General features: G+C 43.5%; 2 protein-coding genes across 5 annotated transcripts; one reads left to right on the forward strand and one right to left on the reverse strand.

The window, feature by feature from the left end:
* Window positions 1-18: 18 nt before the first annotated feature.
* Window positions 19-16326, reverse strand: OGFOD1 (2-oxoglutarate and iron dependent oxygenase domain containing 1). Of its 4 annotated transcripts, none has more exons than XM_035117210.2 (13): window positions 15970-16319; window positions 14437-14582; window positions 12139-12185; window positions 11254-11354; window positions 10950-11066; window positions 9542-9633; window positions 8717-8845; window positions 8158-8271; window positions 7062-7141; window positions 5313-5602; window positions 3870-3992; window positions 2331-2389; window positions 19-1747 (listed from the first exon to the last, which is right to left on the reverse strand). In XM_035117210.2, the coding sequence occupies exons 1-13, from the start codon at window positions 16169-16171 to the stop codon at window positions 1586-1588; spliced, it is 1662 nt and encodes a 553-aa protein (XP_034973101.2). In that variant the 5' UTR covers window positions 16172-16319; the 3' UTR covers window positions 19-1585. The 4 variants fall into 4 exon arrangements, 3 of the variants coding, with proteins under 3 accessions (XP_034973101.2, XP_034973102.2, XP_034973103.2); XM_035117211.2 differs by lacking the exon at window positions 15970-16319 and adding an exon at window positions 15747-15939; XR_004692712.2 differs by lacking the exon at window positions 19-1747 and having other exon boundaries at window positions 5329-5602; window positions 15970-16326.
* Window positions 16327-16533: 207 nt separating this feature from the next.
* NUDT21 (nudix hydrolase 21) lies at window positions 16534-26406 on the forward strand. The gene is made up of 7 exons (XM_035120667.2): window positions 16534-16784; window positions 17947-18147; window positions 19525-19588; window positions 21964-22053; window positions 23395-23470; window positions 24316-24430; window positions 26131-26406. Exons 1-7 carry the CDS (start codon window positions 16669-16671, stop codon window positions 26150-26152), a joined length of 684 nt encoding a protein of 227 aa, XP_034976558.1. The 5' UTR covers window positions 16534-16668; the 3' UTR covers window positions 26153-26406.
* The last annotated feature ends 416 nt before the right edge of the window (window positions 26407-26822 follow it).

The raw sequence follows: 26822 nt of genomic DNA on the forward strand, positions 1-26822 counted from the left end.
TTATATGTTGCAGCACTTAAGATCGGTAATATTTTAATAAAACAAACAGACCTCAAGCTCCCTCTTCTCTGTGCTGTTGAGAAATTTGTGATGACTAAATATATCATTAGTTGATATGATACTTGAGCCCTAATCCACCCTTGTAAATAGCAAAAAAGGGAAGTATATTTGATTTTCATGTATAAAATCAAATATCCCTTTTGAAAGTTACCTTGAGGCCCACATTCAGTCAAACGGTGGGTTATATATAATAAAATCCTAAAATTACAGCTTTTTATTGTGACCCTCTTGTCACATGTGTCCTTAAGTTCTATTTTAAAAATCACTCTTATCATGCCTGATGTGACAATTGTGCATTGCCCTTCCATGCAACAACCCACAATGATGGCTGACCCTCTTCCCAGAAAAAAGTGTGTCTTCCATACAACAGTAACCAAACTTGTGAAAAAGGATGACATAGTGGTAAGCAATGACAGGAGGACCACGTTGCCACGCCCACCACTGAGAAGAATGTTTTTGCAGCCCTTTCATAGGATGAAATAATGGTACAGTGGTGCCTCGCTTAACGAAAGGTTTTTTCTAGCGGAGGTTGCCTCGCTAGACGAATTCGTTTTATGAAAAATTTGTCTAGTGAATTGCGGTTTCCCATAGGAATTCATTGAAATTCAATTAATGCGTTCCTATGGGCAAAAAAATATATTCTAAAAAAATTAAATGCATTCCTATGGGATTCGCTAGACGAATTTTTCGTTATAAGAAAAGACCCGTGGAACGAATTAAATTCGTCTAGCGAGGCACCACTGTACAGGGAATAAAATACACATTCCAAATCGCCACTTATTAGATGAAAATGAGGCTCTCTTTTCATAATCTTGGCTTCCCTATACGGTTTCGGCTTGCAAATTTGATTTCTGACAGTAGAGCTCACTCAGACCACCTTCTCCACTTGCAGGTTTTGCTCCCTATCCTATGTACTGGACTGGTGAGAACTTGATGCAGCCTCAATGTAAATGCTGAAGTTGCTCAGGGTACTGTCCTAGGTTCCTCCAACACAACATTTGTTCACAGAGTGCAAGTAGACCAGCAGCATTCCCAACCTGTCTCTGGTCCATTAGGGCAGGAAGAACCAGCTGCACAAATACACCAGGAGTACTGTGTCCAGTTCTGGGTGCCACAATTTACAAAGGATATTGACAAGCTGGAACATGTGCAGACAGAGAGGGGTGATGAAGCCAGGGCTTCTGAGGAACAGCTGAGGGAGGTGGGTATGATACAATAGCCATATCTAAAGAGCTGTCACATGGAGCAAGCTTGTTTTCTCCTCCAAAGGCTAGGACCTGAACCAATGCCTTCAAAGGAGATTCCGACGCAACTTCAGGAAGATCTTTCTGACTCCAAGAGCTGTTTGACAGTGGAACAAACTCCCATGAGAGGTGGTGGACTCTCCTTCCTTAGAGGCTTTTAAGCAGAGGTTGGATGGCCATCTGTCATATAAGATCTAGTTGAGATTCCTGCATTGCAGGGGATTGGACTAGATGACCCTCAGGACCCAACTATACAACTCTTTGAGTCCATGTGGCAACTGTCATTCATAGTAAACAAAGCAAATGTCCCAGAATCCAGTTTGCTCTGTCTCTCTGGCTGTTTGCTTCAAACAACGGTGGTTGATATACTTCACAAATTTCAGCGACTCTGGGTCTCTATAAACCAAGGCCAAACAGTTCATCTCTGGAGTGATCAGCAGCAGCTTGAAAAAACAAACAAACCAAAGTAAGTGTTAAGGAAACAAGCTGATACAATTTACTTCTGCAGAAGACAGAAAGAGGAGACATTCCATCAGGGTCAGGGTTAAAGAACTTCCTATTCTGTACATGTGTAGAATAAGTGAATCAAACTCCTGCTCCACTTAAATTGGGAAAAGTTTCAATGCAGATTCCTTGCAACATTACACAACCCTCCAAATGGGATGTCTGTGCAAGAAGATCTCCCCTCCCCTCCCCACACCACTGCACTGTCCCCCCAAGCTTAAGCCAACCTATGTTTTGCCATAAGAAAAAAAGAAATGGGCAATGTGAATTGCTGACACTTCAGGAAAAAGTACTCAGTTGTCCTGTGCAAGCCCCAAACATCTGTGCATAGCTGCCAAGTTTTCCCTTTTCTCACGAGGAAGCCTATTCAGCATAAGGGAAAATCCCTGTAAAAAAGGGATAACTTGGCAGCTATGCATCTGTATGGGGTGTGGGGAGCACAGGGACTTAAACTGCTGTCAAAATGGTCTGATAAAGCTGCTTCAAGAAAGAAGCACAAGAGGTGTATAGACAACTGCTTACCTCTTCATCTTCATCTTTTGCAAGGTAGGAAGTAAAGCCACCACACTCTGCGTCCCAATCTTGAAAAGAAAAGAAAAGAGCAGTGTCATTTGTTTGTTTTGTAAAGTTTTACAACATCACTGCTCACCCCCACTGAACTTTTAGGAAAAGTTATGCCAAGCAATTGACTTGTTTTAGATGTAGATTTTGTCAAATTTACCTCAAAAGAACCTTCTAGGGGCAGCTTATGGTTTTTAACACAAATACTCATATTCATGGGCTACGTAAAGAAAAGCAACAATATAAAAAGCCCAAATCCAAGTCTTAGCATTAAAATGATGGAACAAAGGTTTTACAGCTTGCCTTTAACTTTTCATTATGTTTAGGGCAGCCTTGCCAACCACGTGCCCTTCCAATGTATTGGACTACAGCCTGGCTCTGGCTGATAGTTGTAGTCCAAAACATCTGGAGAACATCTGGTTGGCAAAGGTTGCTTTAGGGGGTGGTGCTTCCTAGATGTCTGAAGGAAGTTTCATTATTCTGTCTCAGGCAGCTGAGCAAGTATTTTTTATCCGTTGTCTTCCTTTTTATATATATAAAAAACCCTGTTTACTAAGAGACAAAGCAAGAGGACCAGAGTTCTGAGAAATGCCAATAGATGATTCGTGCTTCCAGTCCCCACAACATAGATGTGCAGTGATCTGCTGATACACGTTGGCTGAATGAGACTAGCTCAGCTTAGCTGTTTGCCGGCTGACCTTTTGTGCTCAGCACAGATGCACCCACAGGAAAAGGACACCTGTCCCTATCTGGGTTGTGCTGAAGGTTGTGTGCTATGACATCTTGGATTGCTTCCTCTGGGCATATGTCAAGAAACACTCTGGGAGATGCAAGTCTGGAACAGACCCATCTTGTGCTATTTATGGGTCTCTACCCAGCCTCACATAAATGCTCAAGGCAGCTTAAAACCAAAGGAAAACACACCAATGCATTTGAGGAAGAACGCCTTTAAGAAGGGCTTATCTTAAATTTAATGATATAACTACAGAACAGTGGACAGTGAAACAAATTCATCAGGCAGAAGAAAAAAAATTACTTAGAAAATACATGGATCTTGAAGCTGGAAAAAGGTGGCCTAGAAACATTCCCTGAATGCATCAAATACCATAGAGTTTAGTGGTGATCTCTTTTCTTTTTCCATGAAGCCAAGACACCTATTTAATTGTGCAATCTGAGGTGGGCCTCCCATAAGATTTTGCCCAAGTTATAACAGAAGGTTCTGTGATTGGGTTCACTAAGAAATACAAGTGAGTGTGTTTATATATGGGCTATAACTTATTGGCCATTTGACTTGTATAGAAGTTTGTATTATCTAATGGCACATTTTAAAGTAGTTATAAAAGTTTAATTCTATGTAGCTTAGAATCTTTACAGCATTATCTTTACACATAAGCCCTTAAGACATTATTGCCAAAATGCATTGGGCGTATTGAACAATAAAAATTGGCATCTTTGAGATATATTTCCGCTTTTGTTTTGTCAGCTTAAAACCAAACTAACCTTCACACCCACAGAAGAGCAGCAGATCTAGGGAGAACTCTGTTGTTTCAGCATCATGGACTAGTGTGTAGCAACCTTTGGTCCAATGCCTCAGCTCTCCAGTACACAGAGGGACACTTGAGTCTGAGGAGGAAGATGGCCAATAGGACAGATGACTGGTGAGCAGGTGACAGACCCCACAAGTCTCCTATATAGAGCCTAGCATAGCTTCAGATCCCAAGGATGCCCCATTCAACTGTGGACCCCAGTTTACCTCCAAGCTAAATGAGAGGCAAAACACTCTCTAACCCTCTCCAGATCTAGTAAGAACAGTAAGAGGTTTTGGGGAAAAAACCTCTGCAGTTATGTGCACTTTTGCTCCCCACATGCACAAAGGCAACAAAGAAATGGATGCAAGCTCTGAAGAGGCCCTTTCAACATACTCCAAAATAACACAAACTACTATTTTTGCCCAGGCAATTCAATTGTGGTACCAAGGAAAGCTCAATTCCACAATGAAGTGCAAAATTTCCTCAATCTATACAGCTTCCCTATTTTGCACAGTTCCTTCTGATTTTGCTAGTCAAATCACCAGGAGGGGCAGGAAGTTATCTGCAGCATCCAGTCACACTTCTGTCTTTGGAGATTCCAGCAGCTGTTGCCTAGGCAGCTTCAAACATACCCAGGCAACTTTAAGGGATACAAACTAGGTTATAAATATTAAATCTGTGTACAGTCTTACCTGAGTTTAAGTACGCCTCGGTTTGAGTATTTTCAGTTTAAGTACTCTGTGGACCTGTCTGGAACGGATTAATCCACTTTCCATTACTTTCAATGGGAAAGTTCGCTTCAGGTTAAGTACAGACTTCCGGAACAAATTGTGTACTTAAAACTGAGGTACTACTGTACTCCCAATGAATCATATATGCTTGTCTACTCTTAATAGTAACATATTTAACAACTCCCACAAAGACCCTCTAATATAGAAATGCAGGACTTGATAGTTTTTGGGCAAGTTTCCTCTTCGGAACTCACAACTTTCAGAATATTGATTTATTTTAGGTCAAATGATATCTGATCAGCAGATGCTAGTCTTGTGACAAAAAATGAACCCAAGAATATTAGTCCAGCCGAAGTAGAATGTAACAACTGTGGTTTGAGTTGTCTAGGAACTGGGCCCTGAGCACCAGGGCCGTCTTAAGCGGGTCGGGTGCCCGGGCGCCATGGTGTGCGGATCGCTCCGGCGCCCCCGCCCCGTTTCTTCCCGCGGCTGGTGGGCGGGCACAGCGCGCAGCGTGGTTTCCGCGCGGCTTCTCCATGCAGTGCCGACCCGGTGCCCTGCGCCACCCAGCCTACCCCTAGAGCCGGCCCTGCTGAGCACTTCATGCTTAAGGCATACCATAAAGCAGTGGCTATGTTGAAAAATAAGGTGTCATTGCAACTAGATAGCAATGATTTACACACCACACTCGCTGTTGACCTGGTTGTCAGAGATGCTCCCATGTGCCCCTGTGTACTCCCGACTGCCAGTTTCCTTTTGGCTGCTTTCTCCTTGTGTGCATCTGGAAGAATCCCCGCCTGCAGCAATTTCTCCTTCCGTTTCCTTTTCATCGTCTTCTTCCCCAGGAGCTAGAAAGTGCAGCTTCAAGCCTGTGAAGTTGGAAAGGAGCAGGAAGAAGGCTTCTGAGCGGAATAGCTCCATGCAATTTTTCAGGATGTCTGGCAGGCTCTCCTCTTCAGCTTTGTCATAATACCTAAAAATGACAACAAGCATTCTTAAGAGGGGCAACATCACTCTGCACACCTCAAAGATAGCCTGTTCAAATTCTGAACTAAGGCAACCCCAGTTATACAAAGAGATTACATTATGCAAATAAAGCACATGGTGGCTCATTTGTGAGGTTGATTCCAATTTAAGATGCAGGTTTTCAAAGCACAGATCATGGGGAGAGGAGACTTTCATACTTGTATCCTGCCTTATTTCTGAGAAGCTCAGGGTGGAGTATGTGGGCTTCTGTTCTACTTATCCTCCTGGTAACCCTATGAAAGTCTGTTAGTGCTCAGAGAAGGTGACTGGCTCAAGGTCACCCAGAATGTTTCATGGCTCAGAAGGGATTTGAATGCAGAACGTCCTGGTCAAAAGAACTGAATAATGCATTTTGTGTGGCATGGATCTGCCACAAAAACCAGTGTTCTTGGGACTCTGCCCATAACCTGTAGGCAAAGCTACCTATGCCAGGACATCTTTGCTTTGTATGCTTCCCCTGTCTCTGCTCCACATCACTGGCTGCCATGGGTGAGTTTTCCCTGCACAATGACATCACAACACAGGAAAGAGTGAGTGGGGTCCAGGAAGACTTTTTTTGCAGCAGCCTGCACTTAACATTCAGTTCTGCCCCCCAGCCCAGTAATCCTCCCACTGGGAAAAGCAAAACTATTGTATCTGTAGATGTCCATCCCACTTTTTGACTGGAGTCCTCAGAATGTCTAATAACTTTTTATATATATAAAAAAAGGTTCACCAAGAATTATATGCCCTCAAACCAAACCAAAACAAGCAGCCTTACTGGCGAGGAGCTAGCATCAGATAAGAACATATGAAGAGCCTGTTGCCAAAGGCCCATCTAGCCCAGCATCCTGTTCTCAGTGGCTAACCAGATGCCTGTGGGAAACCTGCACGCACGACCTGAGCACAAAACAGTCTCCCTTCCTGTGGTTTCCAGCAACCAGCAACCACAAGCATTACTGCCTCCAACAATGGAGGCAAAGCACAGTCATTGTGGCTAGTAGCTATTGACAGCATCATCCTTCATGAATTATATATAAAGGGGTGGGGGAGAAGGAGTGGGAGAACGGTTCAACTGGAATACACTTTTATGTCCTGTGCCTGCCTCCAACATTACCAGTTGTGAGGGACATGAAACAAGGCAGGATGCTGAAGCCCTAGATCAAATCTAAAGGAGCCCTGCTCAGCCCAATCTGTCTTCAGGGATTTCAAGCAGCGTTAAACATAGAAGGCACTCTCTTGTAAACGTAAAGATTACCAAATAGATTTACTGAAGTTCTCAGCAAATCAAATTCCACGAGATACACCCAAATTACAATCGCAGAACAAAATGAGCTCAAAACACACAGCATGGGTGAGCTGGCATGAACACAGTTGACCATAAGAAGCAAGATGCAAGAGACAGAAGCAGCCTGAAATGGCCCTACCTTTTGTTAGGGGGCCCCCTGCTGCTCCATTTGAGTCCTTCCTTCTTCAGAGCCTCACAGACGAGCTGAAATTTCTCTCTCTAGGAACCAAGGCACATTCAAACTGCTTTTGAAGCAAGTCCCACATTTCTGCCTAAGTAGTACTAGCTTTCTGCTTTAATTTGAGTGCTGCATACCAGGCTTTCTTTAGAAAACTAGAGAAAGCAAGTTGGTCCAAATTGGATTTAGTTAAATCACACGTGGTTTTTCGTTTTCTTGCAGGGGAATGCCTCACGCAGCTGATCCTTGGGCCTCCATCTGATTAATTGCACCAAAGTAATGGCATTCCCAGCAGTGAGGATCCTTAGCCCAAGGACTGCACCATCTTATGGGCAACCTTCTGGACCATGCCTTAGTGGTAGTGGGGCAAGAAGCAAAATTGGGGACAGAAATTGACCTGCACTACCTTTATACCACAGGCTACATTCCAGCCACACAAAAGTCAAAGGTTTTTACACACAGGTGCTGCAATATGATAACTGACAGGAGTGAGACCCTGTCAGAGTATATCTCTGCTCAGATGTGCACTGGCTGTGATTTGTCACCAAGCCAAATTCAAGGCATTACTATTAGTATATCACACCCTTAACAGATTAGGATCTTATTCTATATATCCCAACTTGACCATGTCAATCTGCAGAACTAGCACTTTGACAAGTGTCATGTAATACCCTGTTTCTCATATTTTAAGACATACCCATAAAATAAGCCATAGCAGGATTTTTAAGCATTCAAGGAATATAAGCCATACCCCGAAAATAAGACATAGTGATAGGCGCAGCAGCAATGCCGGCCGTGGCAGGAGGAGGAGGAAAAAAATAAGACATCCCTTGAAAATAAGCCATAGTGTGTTTTTTTTGAGGAAAAAATAAATATAAGACGTGTCTTATAATATGAGAAACACAGTATTTGTATCTCATTTGCAAGAATCGATCCTTCAGGGTGGCAGCACCTCCTTTTGGGAACTCCGACACATTATTAAACCGTCCTTTTGCCCACCCCATTATCTACAAAGGACTCAACATTGTAAGGTGGGAAATGACTTTCCAAAACCCACCTTGAGAAAATCCTTTAGCAGGGTCTCAGACCGATCTTCAAACTCCTCTTGGATCTGGGCCTGAGAATCCATGTCTAGATAAACTGGATTGATCCAATCATATAAAATTTCATGCTAGGGAAAAATGAAACAAGGAAAGACTAAGAAAGAAAAATCCAACAAAATATCCATTATGAAGAAACCTCCCTCGCCAGGAATCCCCTTTAGGTCAAGAATCTGGAGTAATTTTAATGTGTGGACTCTATATCTGAAAAACTTGCCCTCCCTTTTACTCTGAGCTAAAATTTGATGAAAGTTTTGGCATGGATGCCAGGAAACATATAACACTGGTGTCCCCTCATTTGGCCTGTTACAGGCACAGAATTTCCTGCCCCCACTTGAGTGGAATTAAACTTCAGCCCCAAAGGATTCTCTCTTGTGTGGCAGCCTAGTGGCAGAAGAGAAGCAGAGACCAGTGTGGAATCTGAAAAGTAGGTGTTTGTGCTCCTCCGTCCCATACAGCAACTGAGTGGTGAATATACTGTTGAATTAGGTCATAGAAAGAGCAACATTTATCTACATCACGAGGGAGGTGGGGGCTCCGTGGCAAAAGCGGTTCCACATAGCGCACTGGCCTTGCCACCGAGGGACCATGAAACCAGCCGCTCACAGACAAGCGGCACTTCCCTTTGGAAACAACTTCAGCCACCTGGAATGGGAGAAATCAAAAGGACATGCTATTAGCACTTTTGTCTTTGGTACAAGGACCAAACAGAAATCACAAAGGGGCTTCTACTGATTTAGAATTGTGTCTTACACCATCCTGAAGACTGGGCCATAGCAGGATTTGAAAATAAATCTAGTATCAATTATGAAAAATCAGCTAAATGAAATGTCACAGATTAAAGCTGCACCAAGCCAGATTAACTCAAGTTCCGAACCAAATAAATAAAACATGTCTGTGGGGTGGCCAAACTATTATATGCAACTGAGGCCGTGGAGATCTTAAGGACCCCTAGCACTAGGGGATCTGGCTAGGGCACTGAGTCTGTCTGGTATTCCTATTTGTTTCCTGCTCCCAGGTGCTCTAGATGAAAGGCAAACCTACCCCAAAGCACAGGGGGAAGGTTACCTAAGGCTTAGGCCAAAGGCAGAACGAGGCCAAAAGCAGAATGAGGAGCTGAAAATTTAGGTTTGGAGAAGTCTAAAAGCTGGGCCCACAATGAGTTTGGCTTTAAGGTCTACCTCCAGGCTAACAAATCACAGGAAGAGGGCGGGCCTCAAGTAAACTGGAAGACCGAGTTTCCTGGAACATAGGGTATATCAGAGGCTAGGAGAAGAATGTGGAGGAGTATTATGGGCACATACACAGAGGATGTAAAGAACAAAGAGAGAAGTTCCTTGCCTGATGGAAAGAGACTGGTGATACTTCAAAGAAAGTGAGCGAGTTCCATGAAGGGACCACAGACTTGACAATCTCCAACGGTTGGAAGTTATCTGCCAGGGGGGAAAGTATCATACAACGTACACCATTGAGTATGCAGTTCTAGCACCATAGTGCAGTCACATTTCTACCATGACATCTCCAGATCAACCACAAAGCCAGGGAGAAATTGCCGGTTTTGAACCAATATTTTACCTCCTGCTCCTACAGTCCATTAACCACCACCTGCGTTTGTGCAGACTCTCACTATGGACAGCATTCATGACCCACTGAGGTAGATGGCATCCAATCCAAAGTATTGAAAGAGATGGAATGATCAGGCTTACAAGACTCAAGTGTTGCCCTGAAGGTACATACCATGACCTATTAGCAACTATGCCTGGGCGATGTATCGAAACATCGCCAGGACCAGTAAGAGGGCCAGAGCATGGTGGCTGTTTCGCCTGGCAGTATTTAGCAGGCGAGGAGATACTGCAGTATTTTTAAAGGCACCACATAATATTCGCACCACATCTGTTAAGGACTCAATTGTTTAGTGTGGCAGCACCAACTCCCTATTGATATCAGGCAGGTGCCTTCACTGTATCCTTTTTGGCACCTGCTGAAGACATTCTTATTTAGACAAGCCTACCCAGATGTTTAGAAGGTTTGTATGGGTTAATTTGTTTTAGTCTATTGTGGTTTTTTACTTTCTGTATGTTTTAAATTATGGTTGTGAATTTTTAGTGATAATTTTATTATTTTATCTTTTTTTGTAAACCGCTTTGAGGTTTTGTCTGCAATCAAGTAGTACATAGGTAATACTAATGAAATAATAATAATAATAATAATAATAATAATAATACTACAAGGCTTTAAAAATGCCTAGATGGCTGCTTGTGGCTGCTTGTCCCTTGAGCAGTCTGCTGGCTATCCAGATGCTGCAATATACATACACTCTAATTTGTGATCAACCAGGGTTGGGAATCGGTGCAACTGCTATGATGGAATCAGATCCCTTGAGTTAGAGTGGCAGTGAGGGGGGAATCACAGAGTGCTTAAGGCTAACCGGGATTGTGTGGTATTCATGAGAAGTGGTAGGTGGTTCTCAGGATACCAAACATGGGGGAGGGGGTTACAGGAAAACGCTGGAGAGGTGAGGAGCATTAAAATGATGTTTCTCACAGAAAATATGGTTTGTCACAGAAAAGGAAAACCTTACAAGCACTATTTTGGCAGCACTCTAATGTAGAGTTAAGATAGCAATACTGCTATTCAAAAGAACCAGCTAAAAGTAGCATGGAGATTTTACTTTTATAGCTTGCTTGCTTGCTTAAAATCTACAACAGTAAATACTGCAGGAGGAACTGGATTACTGTATTGCACCTACCATCTGTGCTGAACAGATCCAGGGTACCTCCATCACTTTTATCCCACGGTGGTACAAGGTAAAGGATGAAAGCAATTCGCCGTCCCTCCAACTCGTCATCGTGGCAGAGCAAGGCATCTGCAACAGCATGATTTAGTTGAGCAAGATCAATGCGGAGTGTACTGGATGTGCCAGATAAACTACCAGGCTTCAGTCTTTTGCCCCAACCCTAGGTCAACAACATCCATCAGAGATACTTTCCCAGACCCTCCTACCAGCACAGCGAACTCGTCTCTGCAACAGGTCCTGCAGGTGGGTTGCTTACCTGTATATTCATATTTGGCACAGGACAGATCAATGGTTGGCTCCAGCTCCACTTGGGTTACATCAGAAAGCCAAGACTGGAACTCTTCAAAGAGAACTTTTCTAAAAGGAGGAACAACATGGAACGTGAGGCTGCTAAACCTCAACCATGTATGTTGCATGTGGAATAAAACCTGACCTCTTGGCACCTATCTTTACTGATAAAAAGACCACGATCCACCTGAAAGGACACCATGTTAAAAAGCAAGCAAAGGTTGAGTAGGGTGTGGGGGCCAATGATTAAAGATACAGTAGAAGTCCAGTCAGCACATATCACAGTCAACCCACACATTCTTCAGTCCACCCCCACCCCAAATCTTGTCTTAAGGACAGAGACCTGTTAGATCAGACCAAAGGTCCATTTGATCCAGCACTCTGCTCTCACAGTGGCCAACCAGATGCCTCTATAAAGCTCATAAACAGGACATGAGAGCAACAGAACCCTCCTCTCTTGTGCTCTTTAGCAATGGGTATTCAGAGACATACTGCCTCCAATACTGGAGTTATCTTCACATTTAAAAGGAAAAACAATTAAGATGGACATGCCTAGTGCTCAAAATCCAACACTGAAGCGTGGCTTATGCTCGCTGACCCAGAAATAAGTCCCAAAGAAATCAGATGGGCTTACTTCCAAGTAAGTATGCATTGCTTTACAACTGAGGGGATATAACTAGCATAACACAAGCAAGCAGGCCAAATTGCCACTACTGTATCTTTAAGTATCTTGGAAAATTAGGTTGCAGCAGTTGCTGTTGTTCTCAACATACACAAGAACACCCCTGCATCTTTGCCTTGGCCATCATAATCCACAGTAGCCTTTGGCACATTACAAAGCAGCAATTTTTACCTTAAAGCAGCGATGTAAGGCCCTCCACTGTTCTTCAGGTCATCAGACTATGCATATGCAACAAGAAGCAACAAGAGTTACAACTTTTACCCTACACTCCAAATGGCTTTTATGGTAACAGCAAATCTCATTTATATCTGGATGATCTCCCTAAAAGAGCTGGTCAAATCCAGTCCCAGGTACCCCCACCTCCCACCGCATGTCATCTAAAAGGTGTGCAAGGAGAGTGAAGAGTCCCCTGTGAAGAGGGAGCTGACCAAGTAAGCTTTCCCCTCCTCAGTATGGTCACTCCAAAAAAACCCCACAACTATACAATAGCTAGTAATATTTCCTTCTGATTTTCCCCAGAAAAGTATGGAAAGGAGAACCCAAACACATGAACAGAACTTGAGGCCATCCTGGTCTCCCAGCAACATTCTTAGTGGAGAGGTTGGGCAGTGGCTGCAGCTGCTGTAAAGAAAGTTCTACCAGCCTGACAGGTTGTGCATAAAAGTGATCTGAGCTCTCGATCATTACCACCACTGATGGTACTTCTGAAAAATAGGTGTTGCACTTTTATCAAATCTATTGAGCAATACTGGGTATCATGCAAAGATATGTGAAGCAGAGGTAGACTGATGAGGAAAAAAATGTGCAATTCTTCTAGATACACCCCAAGACTTTGTTTTTGACAAAGAACCATAAGCAACTGCTTGAAGTTTACAGGTACACCCTATCCAATGTCCTGTCATCAACTGACCCTGATCAGCCTTCATTTTCCCTTCATGAAAATCACTATCACATTTAAAAAAAGCAAAACTCCCAGCAATGCACTTTGTTTGCCCTTGGATCTGGCTTGGAAACAGCCACTCACAAGGTCTACTATGGCAAACAAAAACTGCCTCTAAACAAAAATGAAAATGCTATATAAATGTCCCTTCCCTTCTTTTTGGTCACAAATGAGCAGCATCATACAAGTAGATGAAAGGGCTGGATACAAGCCTGGAGGATATTTTTACAAGGCAAGTGTCACAATGATTCCGTTTTTGTGATTGTCCTGTATAGCCTTTTGTATACATACAGTTTACATGATTAAAAGCAAAACAGAGGCATTCAAACACAAATAATAAGCAATAAACAGTATGAAGGAGGGACACTGATGTGAGACTAAAAGCTCTGTTGTCTTCCCCACACTCTACCTCATATAAAACAAAGGTTCAGTGAGAGACAGGATTTGTGCTAAGTTCCTGCCCCCACAATATGACAGACACCTCTGCACTCTTTTCTACTCATTTCTTTGGTGGCAAGGCAACCATTTCTGACTTTACACAGCTGCTGCTTCCTTCACAATCCAAATAGGACTACCAGACGTTTTCTCCTTCCCCATTTTCTGTACATTGTGGATACTGAACGTCAGCCCATGACGTTCAGTATCATTATTTATTCTATTTATATTCTGCCTTTCATCCCAATGAACCCAGGGCAGTCCCATTCCAAAGGCTCAATGGGTCTTTGCAGTCTTGCTGTCAAATAACCTTTCCACCAGTGACTTCTGCTGCAAAACATGGCCCTATTCACTGCAACTATCACTACCCCACACAACCAGACGAGCTGGTGAGAGGTGTAGTCCAAAACATCTGGAAGACAAGGCTGCAAAAGGTTGTCCTGTTCAGTAATCATTCCAGTTGTGTGGGCAGAAACGGGGCACTCTTGATCCCACCCTGTCACATTCCAAATGGCATAACCCTGCAGCACTTCAAACAACTGAGCTGAAGCTAGTGCGGAGCTAGCTTTACCTGTGTTAAATCCCTGCATGTTCAAGGTTTAATACTGTGTGTGAAGCAAACACAATAGGGCTCATGTGTACCTGTCCTCGCAAAGGGTAAATGCACATCTACAGGCTTATTAAAAACTATCTTTAAGTTGTTAGAATTATGTTGAGAAGCAGTGGTGTTAGCTTTTCTTTACTGCACCTGTATCAGCAAAATTGATTATCTTGGCTTTATTTGCAGATATGTTTCTTCTGGGAATCATGTTCTGTGTTCAGTGAATGAAAAATGAATCCGATAGTCATGCCCTACCCTATAGGAAAAACACCATCAGAATCCATCCAAAGTAGTGAATTTTGTAACTAAAGAACTAGTGCCAGAGTTTGCTTTTTCTTCCATTCTCCCAATCCCTTTTCTTTTTGTGTCATGTATTCTAGACCATAAGCTTGGAGGGTAAGGATTGTTGATCATTCTAAGCTACTTTAGCAGCCTTCTTTAGTTAGAGCAGAGTAAAAAACAAACAAATAACTAAATATGCCAAATAAAGCACCTGCTTGAATTTGTACAAGTCATTGCACTTTTCATGGAAATCCAGGCTCAAAAGTTCCTTTTGCAGACCTTCTGAAAAGTCCTCATTTTGGAAGAAGTTTGGGATGACACAGTGATGGAAAGGAACAGGATCTAAGACAATGGCCTCTGGAGAAAACAAAACAGACAACAGCTTCCTGAAGCATATAACACAGTCCTGTATACATTTTACTGTGCTATCTAGCTGCAGACATGCAACTCTTAATCCTGACAAAGTTGGCCTTTTCATCTTCAATTCTGATACTTAAACCAAATTATGGACAGCATATTTAGATTATAGTTAGCTTGCAAATAAATATCACTGGGTGACCTTGGGTCAATTTGTAGGGTTTTCTCAACTATTTTCACACTGACAACTTCAGGGGATTAATGAGAGTCTGGCTGAGTCCCAGAACTTGCTTTCAAGGACAGCATTTGTCCCTGCAGTCTCAAGCAGTTTTTGAACACTCTACCATCAGATGACTCTTCCCATATCAATCTGTGAACATATGGAAGTCCCTGCTGGATCAAGCCAAAGACCCATCTAGTTTTGCATTCTATTCCCACACCTGCCAAACTATGGGAAGCCCACAAAAAACCATGCGCCCATAGAACACCCCCAGTCATGACTCCCAGCAACTGCACACTACCTCTGATCCAAAAAGTAGTATGCAGGCATCACAACCACTAGCAATTGATAGCCAATCCACTTTTAAAGCCATCCAATCCACTTTTAAAGCCAATCCACTTTTAAAGCCATCCAAGTTGGCAGCCACCATCACATTTTGTAGTGGTGAAATCCATAGTTAAATCTGGGCTGCGTGAACAGGTATATAGACTGTCCTGAATCTCAGCTTGGCCCTGAGTTCTAGCATTATAAGGAAGGGAGAAAGCCTGCTGTCTCCCTTGCTCCACATGTGTAATTTTATAAATACTGTACACATTACCCACCCCTTTTCTAAACTAACAAATCCCACGTGTTGCAGCCTTTCCCATAAGAAGCTGCTCGAGACCCTTGATGTAGAACGTACAAAAAGTTATTAAACCCAATTTGGCTATTATTAGGCAACCGACAGCGAGGCATAAACACAATAATTTGGCTTCTGATAGACAAAGGGCTGTTCTTTTACAAATTTAGAGTTCTCGACCGTTCTCCGATATTTTATCCTCACAACAGCCCTTTAAGGTATGTTATGCTGAGACAGGTACCAGCCCAACATCCACCTAGCGAGGTCTACGGCCGAGCGGGGTGTGTGAACTCGGGTCCAAGCGCAACTTTCTGCCCCAACCCACCACACCATCTCGCGAAACCGGTTCTGTCGCCGCGCCCAGCTCCCGCACTTCCAGTCTGGGGCAGTACAAGGCAGACACTGGCTTCATACTGTACTTCCGTGAGGACTAGAGTCTTGGAGTCGCCCATGGGAAAGGAGCCCTAAGACGGAGGGCCCCGCCCCGGTCCCGCCTCCCTCGCTGCTTGCCTCCCTCGCCTCCGCGGCAAAGCCTTGTAACAGCCTACCGTGGTCGAGCGCTTTCTGGGAGGCCCAAGCCGCGGTCACCTTCTCCTTCAGGGCCGGCTCTCTCAGGGCTGCAGAAAACTCCGCGCGAACCTCTTGCTTGACCCGCTTCTTGACCGCTTCTCCGTTGACGGGCGAACGAGAGTTTTCCACACGAGCCGAGCGGCTCCTGCTGCGCTTTCCACTCATCTTTCCCGCACGCATGTGCACACTAGGCAAGAAACTACGGCTCCCGTCATACTTCACGCTTTAAGGCGGGCCTTATTCCTGATCTAGCCAATCGCAGCGGTGGGCGCGAGGCGAGAGCGGGAATGAGCGCGAACGAGCGAGAGAGGGTGAAGGAAACCACAAAGAGATAGGATACGTACTCTTACGCACCCTAGAGTCTTCTAACGACCAACTGCTAGGATGGTTAGTTGAGAGGCGGGGCTGCCGCGGGCTGCTTTCATTGGCTGTGGCGTTTCTCATTTCCTCTCGAGTCATGTGTGCTTTCTCTATGGTACGGTTTGCTCAGGATAGTTTGACACAGATGGGCGGACTCGGCTTCATTCAACCTTCGTCTCTATGGTTCCCGGAAGTGTGGCCTACTGGTTCCGGTGTAGGATTCGGCGGGTGTGAGGCGAGTGGTGTGCGGGACGGAGCGGAGGTTCAGCGCGGCCGGGGAATGCTTGTGGCCTTCTGAGCCGCTTTCCGCTTTCGCCATGTCCGTCGTGCCGCCCAACCGCTCCCAGACCGGCTGGCCCCGTGGGGTCAACCAGTTCGGTAACAAATACATCCAGCAAAGCAAACCCCTCACGCTCGAGCGGACCATCAACCTGTGAGTGGCGCTCGGTGCCCCCCTCCTTCTTCCCCTCCCATGAGCAGCGGAGAGCCACAGCGCCACGCCTCCTCCGCCTCTTTCTCCCGCGTCTTTACTATACTGTACTAGGATTCCCCCCCCCAAACATCCTCTCCCTTCCGCCGACGTCCCAGCACTTTTGTCTTGCACCCCTCCACGCGCGATAAAAAAGTCGAGGTCCTATTCACACGTGCATGATTTCGCGCGGCTTCCCTGCACTTGATTATTATCGGCGCCTGGTTCTTTTGTGCATGTGTCGTAGCTCAACGGTAGAGTAGCTTCCTGCCGTTGCATGTCGGGCTGGGAATACTTGCTGCCTGAAACCCTGGAGAGTCGCTGCCAAACAATATAGGCGACCGTGAACTAGATGGGGGGTCTCACTTTGCTTTAAGGTTCCCTAGGTTCCTCAGTCGCCCACACTTCCGCTCTCGGGGGCACCTTAATCTGCCTCCACCCAAAGGGTTTTGCAGCTTGCAGACCACATCCCCCCCCCTTTTAAAGGATGTGTACCTGTTTACTGATGCACTTCTTTTCTGCATGTATCACTTGGGGGATTTTCAGTAGAAAAATCGTATGGGGCGGGGAAGGGCAGTCTGGATCCCCTTCTAGCAACACAAAATTACAAATATAAGCAACTGAGTAAGAAAACAGATCCAATGATTTCCTTTGACACCGAGTCTATATGTGGCATTGTCATTTAAATACTGTATATATTTCAGCAAGTGCAGGACAGGTGGAAAAAGGTCTTGACCCCCAGCCGATAAGAAAGGTGTGGGGAACAGCAATATATTAAATGTATGGCTCCAGGTAGGGCTGTGAAATACTCTTCTCTGAAACCCTGGAGAACCACTGCCAGCCGGAGTAGATCCCCTGTCTGAAACCCTGAAGAGGTGCTGCTGGTCATTTTGTAGACTAGACTGAGCTAGATGCAGCAACTGTCTTGGTTTAGTGTAGGGCAACTGTCTATATTTTCTGCACGTTGTTGCTTTGTGCATGTGGGACTGCAGCTCCAAAGCGTACAGTGAAAATGGATCGTGTAACACAGCTCAGAGTCACTGGCTATACCCTGCTCTGTGTTCAATTTTTGAACTAGATTGTCAATATGCATGAAATACTGTATTTAAGGTGTAATTCCTTTTAGGTATCCACTCACAAATTACACTTTTGGGACCAAGGAACCCCTATATGAAAAGGACAGTTCAGTGGCTGCCCGGTTCCAGCGCATGAGGGAGGAATTTGACAAGATTGGAATGAGGCGGACTGTCGAGGGGGTCCTTATTGTGCATGAACACAGGCTGCCTCATGTGTTGCTTTTGCAGTTGGGCACAACTTTCTTCAAACTGTAAGTGAGCTTTAACAAACCTAGCAATGCATAATGATAAATGTTTGAAGCTCCACAGAGAAAGTAAATGGCTTGTGGATGGAGGGCAAAGGCGGTTTTAGGGTAGCTCAACCAGTGTGGCTGCACTGCAGCGAGCGCCATAACAATGCTGTAGAACAGAGTGAGAGACGGGGGCGGGGTAGCATTGCGCAGAGCACCACTGCAATTTGAGAGCCCTGGTCCATCACTGTGGAGGGGGAAATTTGGAGTGGAGAAGCAGCTGGGCCTGGGGATGGAAGCGCCATTCTCCCCCTGGAGAGCTACTGCCAGTCAGAGTAGACAGTACTGGCCTGGATGGCCAAATACAGTCCAACCTGATATAAGGATGTACCGTAGCCAATATTCCTATGTATTTGCTATAGCATGCGGCTTCTAGTTCCAGTTCTGGTGAGTTCAAACACAGTTTAGGCAACTAACTGTGTTTTTAGCTGGCCACAATAGTAGCTTTAGACTGCAGGCTACTGGGGAAATCTGAAGATGATAAATCCTACCTAACTGAGGTCCATTGATTTCAGTGGGTCTGCCTGAGTAATACTTAGATACAGACCATGGCCTTCCATTTTAAATAGATTGTTGTTGGTCCAGTAGTCAACTCCAGTGGGGCTTTCTCTCAGGTAATTTGGGTTACTTCAGCTTTATTCCCTCTACAAATTACAATGTAAAGCAGTATATAAATGGTTGAAATAAATAAAATGCTGCGTTTTTTCATCTATCCTTTCTGAATATTGCTCATCACCTTCCTCCTGCTTCTCTTAGAAAACTAAAAGGTGATGGTGATCTGACTGCACCACACATGACTCTTCTAATCTCTTTGCAGCATTAGCTAGTCTAAATTCTTGGGAATAGTTTCACAAGTTTCTGAAGTTAATAGATAAGCCATTTCTAATGCCCGCAGCCAACTAATTCTGGAACAAAATCCCTGGGTCCATTTTTTGATTGCAGAATTTGCACAGAAGTAAAGCAACAACATAGTTCTTCTAGGATATTGTCACCCGCACAGTAGTAAACTGCAATGCCTCAAAGACTGTCTCTCATATTAGCTGACCCCGACCCTGCAATGGAGCAGAGTTATGGCTCTTCTACAAGAGGTCTGGATAGTGGCAACACGAGAACAGGCCTTTTCTGCAGTGGCTCCTCTTTTGTGGAATGCTCTCCCCAGGGAGGCTTGCCTGGCACTTTCATTACATATATTCAGGCACCAGGGGAAAACATTTGGCTGAGGTAGTAAAACATTCTCAAAACAGCTTTTTGGACATTTACTGCAGTGTTACTTTAAAAAATATTTTAATTATGACTGCACCTAAAACATATCCTTTATCATGACTTTATTTTCCACAGGCCAGGTGGTGAACTTAATCCAGGAGAAGATGAGGTAGAAGGTCTCAAACGTTTAATGACAGAGGTAGATGTCACAATTATTTGCATTTTTATCCTGAGGCTTTAGGATGGATAACAATAAGCCTTTTATGGTTGCATTCACATGAACAAGGTGAATAGCATTCAACACACCTGTAAGGTAAATTCAGGAATTAAAACACCTTAATTTTTAATAAACTCTTAGGTGCGGAAGTATGTTTGCAGTTTTGCCAATCCATGAAAAAGTCCAGTGAGTATGTACTGTATTTGAGTTCTGAGTTTTTCTGGTTTTCCATATGAAAGCTAACAAACCCTCACTCTAAGGCAGCTGTGGCGAATCTTTCCTAGCTAGCTGGCAAGATCCTTCTCTCCTCACCCATGGAGAGCCAAATTTGACAGGTAGTCAGAGCTGCTCACCTGTCAGGTACCTTGACAAGCAGAACATCATGCCATATTAATACTTCGTTTCCTGTTCTTTTCAGCAAGCTTGTAAGGCACCCAGCTAATTGGCCTCCGGTGCCTCTCTTTCCTAGTATTTGGTGCTGGTGCTGGCCTCATCTGAGGCTTGTGTGGGGTTTAGGCTTTGGGTAAGGTGCAAACATCTGTTGCTGCTTTTGACTGACCCTTACATAGGAGTGCTAATTCTATCTTAGTTGTAAACTCAATGTTTACTGAAAAGTGCCTCTTCAGTAAAAGGGGCCCAGCCTTCTCCATAAGTGAAGCAGGGAAGGCTCTGGGGCTTCTGTAATAGAGACTTCTGAGTCAGAGGATGACAATGGAATATTCTTCAGTCTAATGTGCTCACTAGTTGTTCCTGGGTCTGACCTTCCATGCAATTCCGCTTCTGACTCAAAAGTCATCAGTTTCACCTCCTAAAGAAGAGAGTCATGACAGCTCCATGCCTCTCAACTCACTGTCTTTCTCCTTGGAATGCTGTGCGCTAGTTGCATTTTCCTTAGCTATATTTTGTTTTGGATTTTTTTCATTCAGCTCCCGCTTTCTCTTCCCTTCACTGTGTGTGAGCTTCATCTGCCTCCTGCACCTTTCCTGCACAGCTGGTGCTCAGCTTGTTTATTATTTTAGTTATGCAAGCAAATTATCTGTTGTTTTTTGGAAGTGGAAAGACAGCAAATAAACTGTCTTGATATTCTCATGGGGCAGGGGTGGCATTGGACAGTGGAGATTTGCTTTGATGGAGATCTGCATACTCAGCAGCATCAATTGCTACTGGGAAGGGAGAGGGAGGGTTAGGAGACAGGAGCTCATGTACTTGGCATTGACCAATGCTGGGAAGGTGCATGCAGGAAAACGTGGCAGCAGCTGCAGCTTTGCTCCTTTAATGCCACATTGTCTTTCTTAATTTCCTTCTCTTCTCTCCCCATCTCACTCCCTGGTCCAAAAGTCATTTCTGATGGGGTAATACACACATATTCTATTACACAAAGAGAAGTAGATGGAATGCCAAGTGTTGCAGGGACACAGGTGAAGCTAAGCTAGTGAGCTTCTCAAAAGCAATACTTGGCCATTGTTACGAACAGGCTACTCTACCATATGAGCAATCTGCCTGAGCAAGGTCGTTCTTAGCTACAATTCTTGAGAATATCCACTTAAAGAGGGACTATACCTTTGAATACCAGTTGTTGGGGAGAAATTTTTTTGCTTAATGTTCTGTAAACAAAGTATGGCTAGCACTAAAGAATACATCTATTTTTTTTGTTTATTATACTTTTCCTTAGTCCAACAATCTTTTAAGTAGCAGCACCATTGCTTATATTTCTGTACTCACTCTTTTGTGAACTAGTGAAAAAGTTAATAAAAAGTATTACTTTCTTAAAAAAAGACCACTTTATAAACAGTGTTTTCTTAGTGTCATACTGTAAATGATACACTGTAAATTAATGGCCTGGTTTGCATGTAATGCTAAATCATGGTTTGTTTAATGAAACCATAGATTAACCACGAGTTGTCCCACAGACTATTTTTTTTAACAGCTTGTTCTTCCAAGCTTGTTTTGTTTTCCACCCTTGTTCCTTTGTAGCTTGATGAGTGTCTAGGTTGGGGGTGGTCAAAGAAGCCATGGTTCAGGAAGGGGGCTGGGTTCTCACATAATGCTAAAACAAACCAAAGTTCATAAGCAAACAGCAATTTGACAAAAAACAAATAGTAGTTAAACCGTTGGGCAGGGTTTGGATGATCAAACAAACTATGACTTAAATCATAGTTTAATAAGCCAGGTCTTTGTGTTATATATGAATCAGGTCATTCAATTAACAGTATTTGTTTGCACTTCTATATTGATTAAAGAAATTTAAGAATTTAGACTATAATTTTGGGCTAGCATTCTTAATATATGACATTCTGCTATTGTGAAGCACTGGCATAGAGCATATCAGGATTTTCCTTGCATTTCTATTTTGGCAGATCCTGGGTCGCCAGGATGGAGTGCAGCAAGACTGGGTCATTGATGACTGCATTGGTAACTGGTGGCGACCAAATTTTGAGCCCCCACAGGTGAGAATTGAAGTAGCCACTAGCATTTTCATTTGATTTATTTTTTGGACTTACAACAAAACCCCTCCCAAGAACTAATTAACCATCCTACTGCATGACTCTATTGCTGGTAGAAGACTGGCAGGCTCAGGCCTCTGTAAGTCAGAGAAATAGAATTAAGTCACTGAGGAGCAGCATAGTTTCTTTGAATAGGATGAAAGGTTTTGGAAAATAAAAAGTGCATTAAATAAGGAGCAATGGCATTCTCCTCCCAGAACAACTGATGGCCTTTTCAGAAGCAGATGGCATTTGCTCTTGAATTTCCTCTCTTTTGCCTTCCCTCAGGGTATGTAGGCCTTTCTTAAGCAGCCCCAGGGAATGTGGGAGAAGAGGCTGCCTCAGATGTTCTCTCCTCAGGGTATTGATAGTCAAACAGCCAATGTTGTATGCTTCCTTTTTTCTGCAGAACATGAACTGATTCTATTGCAGAACATGAACTGAAAATGACCTGCTGTGTGCGTGTTCACGCTTACAGCCTTTTAGTCCTGGCACTTATTTTACAACAGAGGCTTGACTTTTTTAAACGTCAGACTGTACGGTAGCTATGTGAAATTTCTATGCCAAACCCTGAACAGCTTTGAACCTGTGAAAGACTGCTAGCCCCCATGGAGACCTGGCAGATCACCTGGGGAACTTGTATCAGTGGCACCTCATATTGCAGACCATGGTGGGGACCCACAAAGGTGCATTTTCTGCTGTCACCTCAATTCTCTAGAACAGTCTTCACCCTGCCATACAGGAAGCATCACTGCTTACTAGCTTTAGAAATCTTTTGAATACCTCATCCTGCCGCCCCCTAATTTGTTAAAGATGGAGCCTGTTGTTTTGCACATTGTAATGCTTTATTGCACCAGTACTGTTTATTTCAGTCTTTAGTAACTGGTATTATTAGTGTATATTTTTGTAATATATTTTTCTTTAGCTGTAAATGATTTAGTTTTATATACAGGTGGTATAGAAACAAGCACATTTTTTAGAATTTGCAACCTAGAATTTGAAAGCAAGTGTTTTGAATCTGACTTTTTAAAAAAGCAATTGTTCATGATCCAGTGACATGATTGGCATCATGTCTAGTTTGACCCTTGGCCTGTGTTAGAATCTACGGTACCTACCGTATATTTTGCATTTGAAATATATTTGGAAAATACCTAAAGTGCTCTGGCTGTGGATATGATTCAAAGCAACTAGATTCTAACTGTCCTGCTTCAGCCCCATGAACTCTCATAACATGTTAAGTACTTCGATTTCAGGAAAGCTGTACACAGACATGAACTAATCATTATTTTTTATTGTTTCCCACAGTATCCGTATATTCCAGCTCACATTACGAAACCAAAAGAGCACAAGAAGCTCTTTTTGGTTCAGCTTCAAGAAAAGGGTAGGCATTCTGTCACATCTTTATTTTCCATATAGGTTTCCATATAGGTTTTATTGAGAGATGGCAACAAAATCCTGGGCAAGGTGGTTTATACTATCTAAACTTAAAGAGAATTCTGAAAACTTGTTTCTACTGTAGTGGTTTATATGCTGCTCAAAAGCTCCAGTGGTGCTCCTCCCCCACTCCTGTGCCATGGATGAAACAAGCTAGAGTTGTTGTGAGAAGCGAGGTTACCGGGAACCAGGCAGAGGGCCTTCTTGGTAGTGGCACCCTCCCTGTGGAACGCGCTCCCATCAGATGTCAATGGAATAAACAACTATCTGACTTTTAGAAGACATCTGAAGGCAGCCCTGTATCGGGGAATTTTTAAATGTTTGATGTTTTAGTATGTTCTGATATATGCTGTGAGCCGCCCAGAGTGGCTGGGGAAAAACCCAGCCCAGATGGGCAGGGTATAAATAATAAAGTTGTTATTATTATTATTATTATTGCATTACAGTATGATGGATTTTATTGTGGGAGGTAGCATTTCTTCACATCTTTTCTGTACACAGTTTCACTTAAAATTGCTTAAGTTTGGATGGATGTTGCCTTAGGTTTTTATGACTCATTCCAAGTTGCTTTCAATTTGCGTGGTTTGCCTGGATAACTTAGAATAGCCTGAGGAGTCCTCATGCCAGGCATGCTATCTGTATATTCAGACTGTACAAACCAAAGTTCTAAATATTACTATTCTGCATATGATGCAACCTAGGAATTAAGAAAACTAAACTTCGCTCAATATTTGTCTTGTCCTTGCTTGAAGCAGATTTTTATTTGATTAGATCTCTCTTGATTTGTTCTAGCTTTGTTTGCCGTCCCCAAAAATTACAAGCTGGTAGCTGCTCCATTGTTTGAGCTCTATGACAATGCACCAGGTTATGGGCCTATCATTTCAAGCCTCCCCCAGCTTTTGAGCAGGTAGAGTATGCTGTGGGTTTCCATGCTGTGGTTTCATACTGCTACAGCTGCTACAGAAAAGCTTTCTTTAGCTCTTTCACTTGCTTGTGTAGGGAATAGCTGACTTGAGTGCTCTGAGGATTGTGGTGCTTATGTATCCACATTGGCTTGGATCATAGGATAAATTGACTTAAGGAAAACCACAAAAGGAAGGTTTCTACCCTCCCTACAGCCCCTGATGGGTTGGGCCTCCTGAAAATGTATGTTGGGGTGCCAGGAGGAAGAGGGGTTAGAAATTCTACAAACTTCCTTAATTTATCTTAGGATCCAAGCCACTGTATTTACTTCATATCATTCAGCAGAGTACAGTACGGTACTTTAAATTAAATTAGTTTTGAATTACAAACAGTACTTCACATTCCTTGTATGTCCCCTTTCACTTTTCCTTGCGTATCAAAAGCCAACAGAAGGCACCCTACAAAAAGTGCCTTCTGTTGCTATAGTCATTGCCTGCCTTACCGTATGAGTACATTACCTCAGGAGATTAAGCCTTGATGTACTTTCTTGAACCTTGCTTGCTTGCTGGGCTTCCAATTGATGTATTATGTGCTGGCTGTCTGGTTTTTTCAAGCTGTGTTCTTAGAAACCTAAAGTTCTAGCAAGCACTGTCTGGGTGCATATAGAGCAGGGGTAGTCAATATGGTCCCCAGATTTTGGACTATAATTCCTCTCATCCCTGATGGGAGTCATGTTAGCTGAGGCTGGGATTTGTGGTCTGGAGAGCACCACATTGGCTACCCTTATGTAGGGCAATGCTAGGCTCAGTAGGGTAGAAAAAGGAAAAAACCATTAGCCCATGGGTTGGATTAAAACTAGTCAAACTTCCAGGGTGCACATTCCAATGGTAGGTGGGGCAAAAACCCAAATAAAGCAAAACCACTTGTCCCCTAGTCATCCATTCCTGCTTTAAACATATTGGAAATCAACACAGTGGGAAAAGGTTTGGGGGGGGGGAAGCAAAGCACACACACAGCCACCAGCACCTCAACAAAGCTATGATCAAACAGAAAACTATGTTCCCCACCGGATGTGGCAGGGTGTGTGGAGGTGGGCTTCCTGTTCCTTTCTGCACCCCTTGAGATTGTTCAGCCAGGTGAAGGAGGAGCTGGAAGCAGGTGCACAGCTTCTGCATGCTGTGAGTCAAAGGTGGGTGGAATTTCAGGTTATTGGCAACATTCTTAGAAGCAGCAACTCCTTGTTGCTTCCTGGAACAGGCCAACGTATGCAACACCACAACAGCAGCTTCCTCCTTCCTAGATCATAGCAAATTCAAAAGTAGGTCAGCATTTTATTTAATAAAATGCCTGCCTCATGTCAGAGAGCAATTCCCAAGCAGTGGCTTGCATACCAGCCAATTGCTCTGAATTTGCCAAGTTAACTGGGATTGATGTTACATGATGGACAGGTGGATGTCATTTGACCAAAATGACCTCAGGGTCCAAATGGGGAGTCCTGGCAAGCCTAGTAAATTCCATAGGCCAGAGGTTGCCTACCGTTGCAGGAGGACCTCTGGCTAGTGATCCAAGTATGTACCTATAACCTACTGGTGCATCTTTTGCAATTCATAATAGCAGATCTGTTATCCAGCCAATTAAGAATATCTGTGTGTAGTTCATGATCTTCAGTGTGAGTAATCATTACTTATTTTCCCCCTCTGCCAGGTTCAATTTTATTTACAACTGAATTTCCTGAAGTACGTGGTAGAAGCCGTCTCTGTGAGAACAGCTTTAAAATGTAGAAGAGAGAACCTGACACAAAGATTTGTTTTTTTATGTGTCCCCCTTCCCCAAACTCTCTACCATCTGAATAGGAAAGTGAATCTTGACTGTTTAGATAGTGGAATGATGAGTGTATTTGCATTTTAATCACCTATGTTGTAATAGTCACTTGACTTGACTTTTTTTAAAAATAACATTAAAACAAAATGATCTCCTTTCTGTTTTTGTGTGTTCCTTTTTCAAATGGGACTTGATGAGAGATTTCTGCTCAGGGATTGATACCACAGCATTGCATATGAGAATGAGGATGAAAGAGTACTGTCTGCATCCATCTAAATATACCTTTGGAAATGTAGGCTACTTGTTAACTAACTAAAAGCAAGGTCTTTTGTTCACAGGAAACATAGCAGGGTGTTGGGACTCAGGCTGGCAGCAGGTCTTGAAACAGATGGGGGGAATTGATAACTTTTGTTCTATCACTCAGCGCAGCCTGAAGGAGGGAACTAAGCTAGGCTAGCAAGGAAGTGTCTGAACAATAAAAGGACACAGTGTTTCAGGTGATGCTGCCTTGCCACATAAAGGCTCCCAGTTTTGGTTTGATTGCTACTCTTGGAATAACTTCTGTTTTGGAAAGC

This window comes from Zootoca vivipara, chromosome 6 (genome assembly GCF_963506605.1).
Source record: "Zootoca vivipara chromosome 6, rZooViv1.1, whole genome shotgun sequence".
In the NCBI taxonomy this organism is placed as follows: Eukaryota; Metazoa; Chordata; class Lepidosauria; order Squamata; family Lacertidae; genus Zootoca; species Zootoca vivipara.